This window comes from Equus caballus, chromosome 10, assembly GCF_041296265.1.
Source record: "Equus caballus isolate H_3958 breed thoroughbred chromosome 10, TB-T2T, whole genome shotgun sequence".
Classification (NCBI taxonomy): Eukaryota; Metazoa; Chordata; class Mammalia; order Perissodactyla; family Equidae; genus Equus; species Equus caballus.
Genome location: NC_091693.1, coordinates 25,084,019 through 25,099,659, shown reverse-complemented (window position 1 = coordinate 25,099,659; position 15,641 = coordinate 25,084,019). Strand labels below are relative to the sequence as shown.

The 15,641-nt window shown below is 59.5% G+C and overlaps 3 protein-coding genes across 7 annotated transcripts; 1 reads left to right on the top strand and 2 right to left on the bottom strand.

Annotated features, from left to right (window-relative positions):
- Nucleotides 1-4,554: 4,554 nt before the first annotated feature.
- On the bottom strand, nt 4,555-8,518 carry RPL28 (ribosomal protein L28). 3 transcript variants are annotated; one of them, XM_001495765.6, is made up of 5 exons: nt 7,196-8,518; nt 6,751-6,839; nt 6,534-6,657; nt 4,910-5,028; nt 4,555-4,690 (listed from the first exon to the last, which is right to left on the bottom strand). In XM_001495765.6, the coding sequence occupies exons 1-5, from the start codon at nt 7,269-7,271 to the stop codon at nt 4,601-4,603; spliced, it is 498 nt and encodes a 165-aa protein (XP_001495815.4). In that variant the 5' UTR covers nt 7,272-8,518; the 3' UTR covers nt 4,555-4,600. The 3 variants fall into 3 exon arrangements, with proteins under 3 accessions (XP_001495815.4, XP_070079535.1, XP_023506300.1); XM_070223434.1 differs by having other exon boundaries at nt 6,977-7,225; XM_023650532.2 differs by having other exon boundaries at nt 7,088-7,224.
- A 47-nt stretch (nt 8,519-8,565) lies between these two features.
- On the top strand, nt 8,566-12,210 carry TMEM238 (transmembrane protein 238). 2 transcript variants are annotated; one of them, XM_070223433.1, is made up of 3 exons: nt 8,566-9,062; nt 9,227-9,244; nt 11,650-12,210. In XM_070223433.1, exons 1-3 carry the CDS (start codon nt 8,698-8,700, stop codon nt 12,062-12,064), a joined length of 798 nt encoding a protein of 265 aa, XP_070079534.1. In that variant the 5' UTR covers nt 8,566-8,697; the 3' UTR covers nt 12,065-12,210. The 2 variants fall into 2 exon arrangements, with proteins under 2 accessions (XP_070079534.1, XP_023506303.2); XM_023650535.2 differs by having other exon boundaries at nt 8,569-9,244; nt 11,650-11,775.
- A 551-nt stretch (nt 12,211-12,761) lies between these two features.
- TMEM190 (transmembrane protein 190) lies at nt 12,762-14,043 on the bottom strand. 2 transcript variants are annotated; one of them, XM_023650534.2, is made up of 5 exons: nt 13,884-14,043; nt 13,756-13,791; nt 13,303-13,428; nt 13,136-13,220; nt 12,762-13,044 (listed from the first exon to the last, which is right to left on the bottom strand). In XM_023650534.2, the coding sequence occupies exons 1-5, from the start codon at nt 13,939-13,941 to the stop codon at nt 12,804-12,806; spliced, it is 546 nt and encodes a 181-aa protein (XP_023506302.1). In that variant the 5' UTR covers nt 13,942-14,043; the 3' UTR covers nt 12,762-12,803. The 2 variants fall into 2 exon arrangements, with proteins under 2 accessions (XP_023506302.1, XP_070079537.1); XM_070223436.1 differs by having other exon boundaries at nt 12,762-13,047; nt 13,139-13,220; nt 13,884-14,005.
- Nucleotides 14,044-15,641: the final 1,598 nt, after the last annotated feature.

Here is a 15,641-nt window from a genome sequence, read left to right as displayed (position 1 = left end):
TCCGAACCCTGGGCCGCCGCAGCGGAGCGCGCGAACTTAACCACTCAGCCACGGGGCCAGCCCCTAATATTTTTTTTTAAGTATGCTATTCTTTGGTGAGGAAGATTGGCCTTGAGCATAACATCTGTTGCCAATCTTCCTTTTTGTTTTCTTCTTCTTCTCCCCAAAGCCCCAGTACCTAGTTGTATATTCTAGTTGTAGGTCCTTCTACTTCTTCTGTGTGGGATGCCGCCTCAGCAAGGCTTGACGAGCAGTGCTAGGCCCGCGCCCAGGATCCAAACGGGCAAACCCCAGGGTGCTGAAGTGGGGCACACAAACTTAACGGCTATGCCACTGGGCTGACCCTACACTTAACTTTTTCTAGAACAGTTTTAGATTTACAGAAAAATTGTGAAGCCAGTTACAGGATCCCCTACTTTTGCATCTCTTCCATAAATACTAAACACAGACACTAAAACAAATATGCTGGGTTTGCAGTAAGAGAGCCCAGGCCCGGCCAGGGTCGGGGAGGCACCGGGAGGGTGAACTCGGCAGGCCCTGGACAGGGATATTCGCGAACAGTGTCTACACAAGCGGTTGAGGGTTGGATCGCGGGCTGGGATCTTACCCTCCTTGGCCCCGGCGACTCCTTCTATTTGCATGTCTCCGAAACACGTGCACATGTTATTTACATAATGAAAAACTTGATAAGAATAGCTGATTTTATTCCAGCAACTGACTACAAAAGGAATAAAGGGAAATTTTTAAAATGCCTGGACGGGGCAGAAACCGCCCGGATCACAAACGCAGCAGAGGCTGCAGTGATGTTCACGACGACATATGGAAGGCCGGGCTGCCCCGGAAACTGGGAACCACGGGGCATCAGAGCGCATGGATTTGGCACATGGCTTCAAAGTGCTCTGAAACACATGAGCATTGTTTTGTGGGCAAATAGTTACAGACATGGGAACACATTTGTGATGATTTGAGTCCATCTGGTCAAAACAACTTATAATAATAAACATCCCTTCATTCATGCAAGGAAAATTTGTGGGCTTGTCTTGGCAGACCGCATCCTAAGCTTTTTGTGCATTTAATCTTCTCCACAGCCTTAGGAAGTAAGGTCTATTGATATGCATGTGTCACAGAAGAGGGAACAAGGCACAGAGAGATTGAAGAATGCGCCCAACGTTGCACAGCCAGGAAGCGCTGGAACCCCAATGTATCTCATGTATCTGTGCAGGTGGGAATATAATCAAGGCCAGCCCCTCCCATGATCAGAGCATGTCTCAGCCCTGAGTCTCCACTGCTGTGAGAAGCCCGGAGGCCCCAGTGCTCTGAGTGACCTTGTGCATGGTAGCTGTCAGGAGCGTGCCCTATACTCACTCATTCTGCAGACATTCCCTGGGCTAGCACTGGAGACACAGCAGCAGAGCAAACCACAATCTCCGTTTTGTGGAGCCCTGAAGGACCAGGCACTTGAAAGGACCTCGGTTCACGTACCGGTAAACTGAGGCATGGAGAGACTAGGTGACTGGCCCAAGTGCCCACGGCTAGGAACCAGCAGACCTGGAATTTGAACCAAGGCAGCCTGGCCCCCTGCTGCTCTGAACCCCCAGTCCAGATGGCACATCGATGGCACCACTGTGGGAGGTGGGTGGCAGCGGCTCTCAGCGCCGGTCATCCCACTGCCCCTGCTGCAGTCCGCTGTCAGTCTTATCAGGGCTCCCCCGCACCCGAGTTGGCTTTCTCTTGTGGTTCCCCAGATTTCCCTTTTGCCTTCAGCTTTCAGCATTTTTATTATGTGGTGTCTGGGTACTTATGGGGTTTTTTCAATCTCATTTTTATTTTTCCTGTTTCTCTCTGCTTTCTAATTCCCATGCCAACACATCACTTGTGAGAAAGTTTGCCTAGAGGGCCTCCTGGAAATCACATCTCCCGCAGGCCCTCCCCCTTCCCAGGAGGGAAGAGATGGGAAGCTGAGGCCCAGAGATGGCTTGTCCACATTCACACAGCACCAGGGGCTCCAGCGTAGACTCAGGGCTGAGACCAATTCCCTCCCTCCCACCGCTCGGCCCCACCCCCCCGTGGCATGCAGACCCCTTGCAAGGGGAGGGGCCGTGAGATGAAGGTGGGCCTTGTGGGCCCGGGCCAGGGGCCTGCCTTTCACTCGAGTGGGATGAAAACGTGGGAGGCTCTGGAGCCGTGTTAAGCCACCTGACTTAGTTCCAACAGGACGCCTCTCCACCTGGGTAGGAACGGACCCAAGTAAGGCAAGGGTGGAGGCTATTCTAACAATCCAGGCGAGGCAGTGTTTGGCCAGAAGTGGTCAGGTTCCCCATGGCCTGGGGAAGGCTGGAGGGGCGGTGGGGGCAGGGGACGGAGGTCAGGAGCTGTGTCCGGGCCTGTGGAGTCTGCTCCTCGAGGCAGGACATCTGCCCCTGACCCGAGCGGGGGCCTCAGGAAGGGGGGCCCTTTGCCCCCTTGGCCACAGAGCTGTGGAGTGGGGGCAGGGAGCACAGCTCCGTCTCTGGACCAGATGCCCAGGACAGCAGGGACCCAGAAGCCCCATGCTGGATGCTTGGCCCCCGGCACAGTGGCTGCTACACAGTAGGTACACAGGAAGCAGGTGTACGTAGGTGCCAGGAGCAGCAACACGGGTGACATTTCCTCCATCCAAGCCTGTTTCTACGTCTGTAAGCTGGGGATGACACCTGCTCTGTCGGGTGTCTGTGTTAGAGATCTAGCTACTTGCCTGAGGCAACAGAGCTAGTGGCCAAGCTGGTTGTAGGACCTGGGCAGCCAGTGTGCAGCACCTCTGCCTTTGAGCTATGAGCCATCATCTGTCTGATAAACACCATCAGGCAAGGAGACAACGGGTCATAGACCAAGAGAGCGGGGTAACTGGAGAACCTGCTTCAGACCCAGTTGTCCAGAGTGGGGGGCCTCTTTGAGGCCGCAGAGCTGTGTCCAGAACAGGAGGCAGCCTCAGGGGATGAGGAGAGGGCGGCAGAGGCAGAGTGGGCACAGAAGAGCCGGGCGGGGACTAGAGGAGCAGTTAGGCTCCGAAGAGCATGCAGGCAGTGAGCCTGGCCCGGGCGGCAAGTGAGGGGCGAGGCTGCAGGATGGGCTGTCCACACGCAGCACAGCAGGAGGCAGACAGCTGGCTGCCCACGTTCTTAGCTAATAGGCTGCTTAAGGATGCCAGCTGATGGAGGAAGCCTGGGGCCAGCCCTCCCTGCTGAGTGGCCTCTGTCCTCGAGGATGGGCAGTGCCCCACAGCGCTGTGAGGATTCACGAGCTGCATCGGTGCCCTGACCATCACCTATCTGCCTCCGATTTCAGACAGGGAGATGGGCGCTCTCGGTCAGAACCAATGGCCATGGCACGATGGGGCCCCGAGGGCTCTGTGCAGCCCTCCCCAAGTCCTAGAACACACTTCACTTCAATCCTGTGCGGTCCCTGCAGCGGCCCTGAGCTGCTGTCCCAGGACCCACAGCAAGGAGGGCCAGCTCGCTCCCTCAGAGCGCCCATCAGGAGTCAGGCTGTCCTACGAGAGCCACAGAGAGTAAATACTTTCATCTTTGCGGGCCACACTGCAAACAAGGCTGTAACAGAGGCACAGAACAGATAACATCATGGAAACAGGAAGGAGGCCAATTCGGCCCACAAGCCAGCGAGCCGGCCCTTCCTTGGTCTAGGGCCCCAGCCCTTAGGAGATTTACTCTAAAGGTTAAGGGATCAAGAATCATCACTTGGGGCCAGCTATACGAGGGGTTAAGTTCGTGCACTCCGCTTAGGCGGCCCAGGGTTTCAACCAGTTCAGATCCAGGGCACAGACATGGCACCGCTCATCAGGCCATGCTGAGCTGGCATCCCACATGCCACAACCAGAGACACTCACAACTAGAGTAAACAACTATGTACTGGGGGGCTTTGGGGAGAAGAAGGGGGAAAAAACCATTACTTATCTTTCTTAAAGCTTTGTCATGTGTTAGCAAAGCGTGGGATTCTGACAATTCCAAACTTAACTTGTTTAACCTGCACTTTTTTTTTAAAGATTTTATTTTTCATTTTTCTCCCCAAAGCCCCCCAGTACGTAGTTGTTATTTTTAGTTGTGAGTCCTTCTAGTCGTGGTATGGGAGATGGCGCCTCAGCGTCGCCTGATGAGCAGTGCCATGCCCGCACCCAGGATACGAACCGGGGAACCTTGGACTGCCGAAGCAGAGCACACGAACTTAACCACTCGGCCATGGGGCCGGCCCATAACCTGCACTTTATAATTTGTCATACTCAACAGTCACTTGTGAAGTGACTGTAAGAACGGACACTGAACCCGGGCCCTCTCTGAGAAGCAAGAGAAACACCGGACCAGGCCGCACACAAGAGTGGGGCTGAGCTCCCCCACCTGGCCCTGGTCCCTCCAGTCCCAAGACACTGCAAGCTGCGTGGTCCCAGTGGGTGAGGAGCCACCTGGGGATAAGCTAACACTCCAGGGTTCTGGTGACACGGCCTAGGTCACACACAGCCAGAAACCTGGGGCCCACACAGAACGGAAGCTCAGGTGAAACGGCTGAACAAAGGCGACTGATGTCTTTATTGCTTTGAGGGTGGCAATGTTCAGGAACTCTTGGTGGGGCGGGTCCGCTTCCTCTTCACCATCACAGGCTTCTGGCTGCGCAGGATGGCGCTGGCTCTGCGGATGGCGGCCTGTGGAGCCAGGTGGGGACCATTTACCCACCTCATCAGCTGTGCGCTCCCAGCCTGCCTCCCAGGTGGGAAATGTCCCTTCTCCCACCTGAGCACCGGTCCAGCTCCGCCAGTCGGCAGAGGGCCCTCCCTCATAGCACTGGCCGGACTCCCCCACTCCCACCAGCTCCTAAGTACAGCCACCTGCGCCCGCGCGGGCCTGCCGCGGCCCCCACTCACCATGCGCAGATCGGGGCGGTACTTGTTCCTGCGGATCATGTGCCGGATGCTGCTGAGGGTGGCCCGGGCGTTCTTGTTGATGGTGGTCCGAACATAGGACGTGGCTGGCTTTCTCTGGCCTGGCAGGGAAGAGTGGCCGTAGGGGTCAGATGGTCTGGGTCTTCAGTGCACCTCCCAGCATGAGGACACAATCCCACCCCAGAACCTGAGGGCCTCGGCTGGGAGCCTGGGCAGGCAGGGTAGCCCCACAGCCAGCCCCATCTCCCCACGCATCCATTTACGGGACAGTCGGTGACCACCACATGCCAAGCCCTGCCACGAGCACTGTACAGGTGTCTCCTCCTCGCTGTGTCCCTCAGACACAGCATTCATCATCTTCACCTCACTTTACATGGATGGGAGCTGACTCCAGGGAGAGGAGAGAGCAGGGCAGGCGAACACTTGGCAGCGGGCTGGCTGGGTAGCGGATGCTTCTCAGACTGCAGCTCCAGCCTCCTCGCTGACCCACCCTCCCAGGCCCAAGCTACCCCCTCTGGTAGAAGAGTCTGAAATGCTGAACTCTAAGGCCTGGCCCGATGCTGGAGGACAAGCAGCCACAAGAGGGCCAGGAATGAGGGAGCGCCGGGGCAAGCACCTGCTCCTCACCTGTGCACAGGTGGAGTCTAGACTCACTGCCCCGGATTAAAAGCTAACAACCCTTTCCTAAGCCACAAAACTGCTGACCTCAGTCAGGATCTGAAGTCGGACGGAACTGATGGAGTCCCGGCTGGAGGCCTGCACTCCTGGCGGAAAGAGTTCCCCCCAAGAAGCCAAGGACTCCTCACCATAAGGGTGGTTTAATGTCACTCTCACCTGACTTGCTGACCTCCTCACGTCAGCCTGGTTCCTGACAGCACAGGAACGGCCAGCCGACAGAGAGAGGAAAGTCAAGTTTTCAGTACCCAACACACCAGAACAGGGTTCTCAGAAGTGTGGGAACCCGGGGCCAGCCCTGTGGCCAAGTGGTTAAGTTCGAGCGCTCGCTCTGCTGCAGGCGGCCCAGTGTTTCATCGGTTCGAGTCCTAGGCGCGGACATGGTGCCGCTCATCAAGCCACAACTAGAGAGACCCACAACTAAGAATGCACAACTATGTACCGAGGGGCTTTGGGGAGAAAAAGGAAAAAATAAAATTTTTCAAAAAAAACAAAACCCCAGCACAAAATAAAACTGGTGGAAGTGCGACAGCCCCAGCTCACCTGTCAGTAACCGTCCAGAGACCCCTGCATCTCCTGGGCCTCCCCTAAGAGGCTGAGAGTGCAGCCCATTGCGGGCGGGGGCGGGGGGTCCTCAGGCCCTCCTGAGTCCACACAAGCAGAACACGGAGTCAAACTGCTGTTTCTGACCCAGCCTATCACTTCCTTCAAAGGATGCTCACCTGTTTGCCTCAATTTTCCCACCTGCAGAGAAATGGAGACACTCTCCACCTGAACTGCTTCAAAGATTTCACCTGCAAGCACGATTTGACCGTGCAAACCCGAAATTTAATCCTTACAACCACCCAGTACAGTCGAGGTGCTAAAATTTCTCCACTGTGCTCATCCACAGACAAGAAAACAGGCTAAGCGAGCCAGAACAAACGCTCACCGGATCTCCGCTTCATCACCACCACGACCCCTTTGCCGTCGGCCGCGGGCTCCACACCCACAGTCTTGCGGTGAATCAGCCCGTTGTAGCGGAAGGAGTTGCGGGCCTTCAGGTTATTGGGCTCCTGGGAAGGAGGACGCAGAGAGGGCCGTGAGGGAGGGGACCCGGCGATAGTGAAGCTGCCTCCCTCCGCCCCGGCCGTCCGGGGCCCACTTACGGTGCTGTACGTCTGCTTGTTCCTCTTGATCAGGAAGCTGGAGCAGTTCCGCACGACCATCCATTGCAGATGCGCGGACATGGCGGCAACTGCGGAGAAAGGGGCGCGGGGAGGTGTCAAAGGGAGGAGCGGGCCGACGCCGGGCCACGGGGTCCCATCCGGAAAACAGAGGTAGGGGTGCAATGGGGACCTGATGGAAGGGGGCACCCCCAAAGGCAGACAGCACCTAGGAATTTGCCAGGCCAGGCTGAGCGACCTAAGGCGGAGGGGCTGAACTCGGGCGCCGAGACTAACTGGGGGGATGAAAGCGGAGCAGAGCGTGAGGAACCACAGCGACCTCGGGCGGCGGGGACGAAGGGCAGCCAAGGGCGCGAGGGGCGCAAGGAGAGAAGCCGGGCGGCCGGCGCAACTCGACCACGCGGGCGGACGCACGGCACCAGCTCACCTCCTCTCAGCGCGGCGGCCGGAGACGGAAAGAGACCGACGGGAGGCGGGGCGATGTCTTTAATACCGATACGCATTTCCGCTTCCTCTCTGGGCTCGCGCGTGCCAGGGCCTGTCCCCGCCTCCTCCCGCCCTCCTCCGAGGAGGCTCGGAGACCTTCGGCTATTTCCGCTAGCCCGTCGCACACCGCTCGGGGATCTTCGGAACTCTCCTGCGAGAGACCCGAGGGCATGTTCTCGGACGCGGAGCACCAAAGTTCTGAGGACCCTTCGTGTATTTTCAGAATCCCATGGCTGGGTTTCTGAGTGGGTCCCTCTCGACAGGCCCCAAGTCCCCTTCCTTAGCGGCCTCTCCCTAGTATTGTTTACCCAGAGCTTAGCACTGTGCACAGACTAGGCGCTCAATAAACATTTGTTTTATGAATGAACCTGTGAGTGCGTGAACTAGTTAAGCCTAACTGCGGTGTCTTCGGATGCTTCCGGTCTTCTTCGTAAACCCTCGGCTATTCCCGACGAAGGCACCGAGGCCCGCTCGGACATCTTCGGCACTCTCCGGAAACGCCCTTCAGCTCAGTGTCTGCCTTCCCCTATTGGCTCACGCCCGGTTCGGGTCTGTCCGTAAGCGCTCGGCCACGTTCGGAACCCTTCGGCTAATCCCGGCGGCCCTCTCTTACTTCTCTCTCCCCAGGGTCCTCTTAAAATAAACTCCTAAACTCTTCGGAGTCTGGAGAAAAGTTTCTCGGAACCTTCTCGCAGACTGCCAGCGTGGGTTTCCTGTCGGGCGAGTTGATGTTTAGAGGAAAGGAGATTTGCCTGGGGAAGCTCTTGGTTCCTTTAGGGGTTCCACACCTGTTGGTCCAGCTCCCATTGTTCCCCTGCAGTCCGCCCTGCGTCACGCCCATTAAACCTCCCGGAAGTTTATTTCCTGTTGTCGGGGTCACGTTAAGGGGCAGGAGCCTTGCCCGAGGGAGGTCTGTGGGCTCGGCCTCACCGGCACCGGGCCTGGGGCTGGGGGGACCTCAGGAGACCCCAGAGAACAAAAGGAATGGCCGCGCCTCTGCCATCTCCACGAGTGCCCCTGGGCTTGCACTTAGGTCTGGAACCTCCCCGAGGGCAGGGGCCTTGTCTGGTCCCCGTCTGCGCCCGTGGGCTTCGCCGTGTCGGGTCCTGACAGTCCAGAGGCCCCGGCGGAAACCACGGAGCAAACGCGAGAGGCGCGGTTTGTCCGGTGCCCCCGCAGCGTCCCGAATCGGGGCCGTGTGCCGCTCCGCGCTCCCTGGGGCGCAGGGGCCCTAGGCCACCGCTGTCTGTGAGCCCGGCTGCCCCCAGCAGAGGGCTCCGAGGGCCGAGCCCTCCGCAGCACCCGGGCCAGGGCGCCCCGTCCGCGCCCAGCTCAGGTGACCGGGCGGGCGCCGGGCACACCTGGCGCCGTCCCCTGACCCCGCCCCGGTCGGGCCGCACCCCAGGACGCTCTCGGTGGGAGCCAGCGCGGCGCAGCAGGGCCATGGCGGCCGTGCCGGCGGTGTGCGCCGCGCAGGGGCCCCCGCCCAGCGCACCGTCCCCGCCGGCCGGCGCGCCCGTGCCCTCGTCCGGCCTGGGCCGCTGCCGGATGGCGCTGCTGCTGGCCGTGGCGCTGGACGTGGCGGGCATGGCGGCGCTGCTGACCGGCGTGTTCGCGCAGCTGCAGGTGCGCGGCCGCGACTTCGGCGACCTGCTCATCTACTCGGGCGCGCTGCTCGTCTTCCTGAGCCTGCTCGGCTGGATCCTCTGGTACACCGGCAACATCGAGATCTCGCGCCAGGAGCTCGAGCGCGACTACGGCCTGCGGCCCTCGGCGATCGCCCGCCTCGCGCGCAAGCTCTCCCGCCGCTGGTCGGCGCCCGCCGCCGCCGCCGCTGCCGGCCCGCGCGCCGCGCTCGGCTCCCGGGGAGCACGCCGCACCGCCCGCGCGCCCCCGCCGCCCGCCGCCGGCTCCCGCCGCGTGCGCCTGCAACTCGCCACGCTCGAGGCCGGGCCCGGGGCGGCGGGCGCCGGCAGCGACTGAGGCCGAGGTGAGGGGGCGGGGAAGCGGGGCGGGAGGCGGGGAGAGGTGGAGGGATCGAGGGAGAGACGGAGAGACGGGAGAGAGAGGGAGGGAAAGTGGGCGAGATGGAGAGACATCGAGGAGAGGAGGAAATGAATGGAGACAACGGAAAGATGGAGAGAGAGAGACAGAAATAGACAATGGGGAGAGAGAGACACAGGACGAGGTCAGGATTGGAAAGGAGAGAGAAGCAGAGAGTAGCAGAGTGCCAGAGGATGGGGACTCTGAGACAGCAGGCATGACTGCAGACTTGGGAGAGACCAGTGAGACCCTGCCCCCGAAGATGAAGGTGGAGTCACCATTGGCTCCTCGTAGCACGTGGGGATCCCTCCCTGCCTTTCAGCCTCAGGAGCACCAGGTCCCATTTAATCCTTTCAGTGTCACTGCGTCCCTGAGGTCACTACTCTTTCCATCCGCATTCTAGTGAAGGACACTGAGACCCAGAAAAGTGCCACCTCTTGCCTGACAGCACACAGCTGGGAGTCTCCTGACAAGTAGTCTAAAGAGAGGGGGAAGGAGGAGTGATGGCCACAGGGAGCCAGACGCAGGGAAGGCTGGGCGGCTCATTCCCTCCCCTTTCTGTCTCCTTTACCTTTTGTCCCCTTTCTAAACATGCACTCTCCAGCTTGCACTCCTCTGCCAGAGACCTTCTGTGGCTCTCTGTTGCCCTCTGGTTAAACCCAAGCTGCTTACTGCGTGAGCCCCCCACGGTCCAGCCCCACATTTCCTGCCTTCTCTGCAGTCGTGATAACGTCCCTCAGTCCACAGGCGGCCAGGGTCTCTCACACCAGTTGTGCATGCCCTTCCCTCCACCAGCAGTGCCCCTGCCATCTGTACTCCACACAGAAAACTTCCCATACGTCCTTTAAGATCCAATTCAACTTAACTGTCTTTCTCTGGGTTTTCACATTGTCCAAGTTACCTCCGCTATTATTGTATTACCTTGTGTTGTGTCTGTGTGTGCTGGTACTGTCTCTCCTGCCCAACAGGGAGCCCCTTGAGGGTCAGGCCTGGGTCTCTGGTGTCTTTGTTCTTAACATTGCCTGGCAAAGAGTGAACTCAGCAAATCGGGTTGATGATCGTGTAGGTGGTGGGTGGCTGGATGGGTGGACAGAAGGATGGATTGGTTGATGGATGGGTGGGGGGATGGATGAATTGTTGATGAATGATTGGATGGACTGGTGAAGGGAGAGGTGGATGGACTGAGTGAATGGGTGGGTGGATAGAGGAATGAATGGATGAATTGCTGGATGTGGTTCGACTGATGGATGGATGGGTGAGTGATGGATGGATGAGTTGGTTGATGGATGTGTGGGTGGATGGATGATTTGGGCAGATGGGTGGGTAGATAGATGAGGGGATGGATGGATGGCTTGATTGATGAGTGGATGGATAGGTGGAACACTGAATGGATAGGTGACTGAATCAGTTTCTCAAATGGGAGTTCCATAAAAGACGTAAACCCTAATGTCGTAAGACATTCCCTATATGGGATGAATTAACTTTCCTCTTATGCATCCAGAACAATACTAGTTGTATACCTTTCTTTGTGAGAATTGAGAAAATAGTCCTTGCGGTCACCTGCTATGTTCTATGGGTTGGATGAGGAAACCAGTTTAAGAAACGATGAGCATATGCATATGAGGTATGCATAGGTGGAGCATGAGCTAACACAAAATTTGGCGGATAATGCAGAAATAGCCACTGTGATCAAAATTACCCCTGAAAATCCTTTACCTTACCCAAAAGTCTAACACAGGTGGGTGGACCTCCACTGCTGGAACCACCTGCCAGACACTGGCCAAGCTGACTTGAGTGTGGGCCCCTCCTAGAAGGAAAATGACCCTGTCTAAACCCAGGACACCTCCTCAGTGGGCAGGGTGAGGTGCCGCCAGCACATGAAGGATAGAGAAGTGGGATCCTCACAGAGGGACCCATAGGCCCTGGCTCCGGTCACTCCTCTCCCGCTTTGGGACCAGAATCAGTTGAGTAGCCAGACAGAGCCACCCTCATCCTTTCTTACTTCTCCCCTCTCTTTGTCTGCGTCTCCGCCTGTGGTCTCTCTCTCTGTCCCTGTCTCCCATGTCTCTTTTGGTCTCTGTGCCTTTGTATTTCTCTCTCTACATATCTCTCTGCCTTTCCCTGTCTCTCACCCCGACCTTGTACTCTGGATTCCAATGAGCTAAAGGTGGCATGGAGAGACGAAGGAGCAAGTGGGCCTGTGTGTACGTCAATGTTGCGGGGCGGGGGGAGGGGGCCGAAGCAGGAAAGGGCTCCCTCCCTCCGCATCCCAGGCCGCTGGGTGATGGGCCCAGGACACAGGGATACAGGGAGGGGTCAGAGCAGCCACTAACTCCGCCATCCCTCCTGCAGAGGAACCTGTGGCCCCACCTGTCAGGACCGGACTGAGATGTGCAGCTGCCCTCAGCATCACCTGGCCGCCAGGATGCCTACCTGCCCTCCCTCTCTCCTGCCCTGGATAAATGGCTCTGCCCCTCACGCAGCATGTCTCTTTGGGAGGGGGATGGCACTGGGGCTGGGGGTGAGAGGTTGCTTGCTGCTTTCCAGGGCTAGGGGCCTGAGTTGCCTAGGCCACACCCACAAAGCGGCTGCTCATGCCCTTGGGGACATAGGAGTCCAGCTTTATGTTGGCCCCTCACAGAGGGGGACGGGAGGTGGGGGTCAAGGATCTGGAGCCCAGACCCACCCCCTCAGTCCAGACCTCCCTTGGCCCAGGCTCCTCTGTTGGTTTGAGGCCCTCCAAGAAGCAGGCGTAGGGACAAATTAGACTTGCAAGATATTTATTGGGAGAGATCTTATGGAGGGTAGGGTGGTATGGGTCTGACACCTGAGAAAGGAGAGAGGGGAGGAAGGAGGGTTGTGCAGGACACGTCTTGAACTGTAACACACTTCCAAGAAAATTTCTGCCCGGCCGCTGGGGAGTCTGAGCTAAAGTCGTCCGCTGGGGGAGTCCCACATTCCGCAAGGACCCCAGCCCCGCTCAGACATTGGTGGGAAGTGCGGCAAACGCTGGCAGAGGGGGCTGGGATCCCAAGGGCAGGCAGCAGAGGCTGTGAGCCACGGGTGCTTCTGCAGAAGAGGAGCTGAGGGGCACATTCCCGTGGCTGTGGCATGTCCCCCCTCAGCCCAGTAAGGTACCCCTAGCCCGGCTGCCCTCTCAGACCCCTTAGCCCAGGCCACCCCCTATTTACCCCTACCTGCCTCAGTCCACACTCACCATGGTCACAGGCCAAGACCCGCGCTCAGCCCAGGACTCCTCAGCTCAGATCCTCGAAGCTTACCCTAGACTCCTCTCACTCTAGGCCCCCCCTCAGCTCACACCCTCCATGATCACAGCCCAGCTCCCCCGACTCAGCCCGGGCTCCCTCCCCAAACACACACACCCACACTCACACACATACTCCCTGCCCGGGGTCCTCATACCCACCTTGTTCCCATGGCCCTCAGAAAAGAAATCACACATCTATATGCTATATCTGTATTGAGGGGTCCCCCCGGGGGCACCCCTAATCTTCCTCATCCGCCCCTTCTGTTTCTTCGCCCCCTTCCGTCCCTTCCCCTTCGGTGGCCCCCGAGGCTTCCAAGCCCCCCTCCGTCGGCAGGGAGGGCTGCATGCTGCCGATGGACGCCGTCTTTTTCTCGCTCAGAGTCCCCCGGTCCTTGGATAACAGGGAGACAGTCCTCGACAGTTTGCATTTGCCCTGCAAGAACCCTGGAAGGTGCAGCATATCCCGGCGCCTGGCCCACCTGGTGGGGAGGGGACACGCTCAGACCTGCCCATCCATCCGCCTGCTCCTCTCAGGGCCTGGGAGCCCACCCGAGCCCCGACCCCACTTGCCAGAACAGGCAGATGCTGCAGATCAGGAAGAGGAGGCCTCCGCACGTCCAGCCCAGCGCCCACATGTGTCTCCTCCGCATAGTTTCTGAACCAAGGAGGGAGGTATGAGACCCAGGAGTGCCAGCCACCAGCCCCAGCCCCAGGGACCCCAGCTTCCGGGCACTCACCATCTGGCCGCTGGTGGTAGCAGACCCCGTCGCGGTAGCAGCATCGCAGACGCAGACAGAGATTGGGATTCTCGATGGCCGCCTGACCCCCACAGCTCTCCCGGTCCCACACGTCTCCCTCACAGCCTGGGGACAGATCAGAAGTGGTGGCTTCGTCACAGAGCCTGGCTCTGCAGGCATCAGAACACAGGGGTCCCAAGGCCAGGCTCTGGGGCTGCCTGCCTAGTGCTTACTCTGTACAGACCCAGGAGTCCAGGCCCCCACCCCCTCCTCCCTCAGACCCAGGGGTCTAGGCCCCCAGCCCCTCCTCCCTCAGACCCAGGGGTCCAGACCTCCAGCCCCTTTTCCCTCAGACCCAAGAGTCCAGACCCCCAGCCCCTCCTCCTTTTAGACCCAAGAGTCTAGGCTGGGCTCCCTGCCCCTGTGGGACCCAAGATTTCATCCACTGCTCACTCCATGGATAGAAAAATCCCTGGATTCCATTTCCATCTGTGAAAGAAAAGAGATGGTGTCGGAGGTGCTGTATGGAGGCTGAGTAGGCCCCCCTCTCAGCTCTCTGCCCCTTATGTCGGCCACCTCACCTACTGAGCCCTGCATCAGCAGGAAGAGGCTCAAAGCTGGGATCCCAGAACCCACCATGTTGCCTCCCCAGACCCTCAGGGCCTCTGTGGGGAGAGACCTTGAAGGCCATCACCCCAGCAACTGGCTTGGCCCCGCCCGCCCCCCAGCCCCCAGGATTCTAAGTTCTGTTGCTAGGGAGCCCCCTTAGCAATGGGGAAGAAGGAAGAAGGGGTCACACTGGCCTGGGTGCTAGGGAGTTGCTTCCTTAGCAACCAGGTGGAAGGGGCCTGGGGTGGAGGTGGGGGTCTGGGCATTAAGAGAGCCACCTTAGCAACCTGGGAGGAAAGCTGGCAGGGGACTATGACATCTCCTTCATACCAACCGGGGGACCCTGAGAGGTGGGGATCCCAGAGACCTTGTCAGGGAATCCCTGTTTAGTAACTTGATGCCTACGAGGCAGCGCCAGGTGGCCCAAAGGCTCCTAAGACCTGGTTGTCACGGGGTCTTCCCCCTAGCAACCAGGGGCCAATGGGCCTGAGGCTCAGAAGGCCTCACTGAGTCCCATTGTTAGGGAGGCCCCCCAGCAACCAGGGGACCTAGCAGGGCAACAAGAAAATGGAGGTCGGGCCCCAGGCCAGAGCACCTGCTGGAGAGTCCCCTGGTCCCGATGCACCCCAGGCCTCACCAGGGGGCGTGTGTAACCTGAGCAGCTTGGCAGTACCAGGCCTCAGGGATCCGAAGGCCTCGGGGTGGGGAGCTGCCTGGCGTGGAGAGGGTGACTCATGGGCACGGAGGCCCCTCTCCTACCTAGGCCTCAGTTTCAACACCCACAACTGGGGAAAGGGGTCCAACTGGAGGTCCTCAAGCTTCTGGTTTGGTCCCCCAAGAGTGGGAGAGGAGGCCGACTGGGGGGCTGGGTTGGGACTGCGATGCCTAGCAGCACAGTGAGGAGGAGGCTCAACCCTCCTGGGGCAGTGCGGCTTTGCGTCCAGACTCCTGAGTCTGAGGGAAATGGAGGCTGGGGCTCCGGAGCCCCTGGGTCTGAGGGAGGAGGGGCTGGGGGCCTGGACTCCTGGGTCTGAGGGAGGAGGGGCTGGGACCTGGACTCCTGGGTCTGAGGGAGGAGGGGCTGGGGGCCTGGACTCCTGGGTCTGAGGGAGGAGGGGCTGGGGGCCTGGACCCCTAGGTCTGAGGGAGGGGGGACTGGGGACCTAGACCCCTGGGTCTGAGGGAGGAGGGGTCTGGGGTCTGGACCCCGGGGTCGGAGGGAGGAGGGGCTAGGGGCCTGGACTCCCGAGCAGCAGCAGGGGACCAGGCCTGGGGGCAACTGTCCAGGAGTCCAGACCCCATTTCTCGGTAAGCCCCGTGAGGCTGACTCCCGTCTTGCCCATCTCCTGTAAACATCCTGGTGGGAGCTGAGTGGGCCCTGGGCTGCCTCCGTCAGAGATGACATAGGTCAGAGGGGGCTCGGCAGGGGGCCGGGGGTGGGGGTCAGAGGGGTTGTGGGGCTGAGGCTGGGCAGCTGCTGACCGTTTCCTGTGTCAACATCATCTGGACCCACTTCCCAATTCCCGGGATTCCTCAGGGATCAAGGAGGGGGTGGGGGGGCGGGGCCACTGGGCCCTGGACCGCGGCTTGGGACTGGGGGGGCAGCCGTCACGGCCCTCACCGCTAATGACAGGTTTGGGCTGCCTCTGCGGCCCGCCTGCCCCGTCACCCCTCAGAGGCCAGACAGGACCCCCCAGGGACAGACAGACGGACACACACAGCCTTGGACC

Excerpts from the sequence above, each read along its gene's own strand:
- TMEM190 (XM_023650534.2), bottom strand. The coding sequence starts at position 13,941 with ATGGTGGGTTCTGGGATCCCAGCTTTGAGCCTCTTCCTGCTGATGCAG. Across the intron at positions 13,221-13,302 it reads CTACCACCAGCGGCCAGATG|AAACTATGCGGAGGAGACAC; the intron begins GTGAGTGCCCGG and ends TCCTTGGTTCAG. Across the intron at positions 13,045-13,135 it reads TGCAGCATCTGCCTGTTCTG|GTGGGCCAGGCGCCGGGATA; the intron begins GCAAGTGGGGTC and ends CCTCCCCACCAG.
- TMEM238 (XM_070223433.1), top strand. The coding sequence starts at position 8,698 with ATGGCGGCCGTGCCGGCGGTGTGCGCCGCGCAGGGGCCCCCGCCCAGC.
- RPL28 (XM_001495765.6), bottom strand. The coding sequence starts at position 7,271 with ATGCGTATCGGTATTAAAGACATCGCCCCGCCTCCCGTCGGTCTCTTT. Across the intron at positions 6,840-7,195 it reads GGCCGCCGCGCTGAGAGGAG|TTGCCGCCATGTCCGCGCAT; the intron begins GTGAGCTGGTGC and ends CTTTCTCCGCAG. Across the intron at positions 4,691-4,909 it reads ACCGCCCCGATCTGCGCATG|GCCGCCATCCGCAGAGCCAG; the intron begins GTGAGTGGGGGC and ends CTGGCTCCACAG.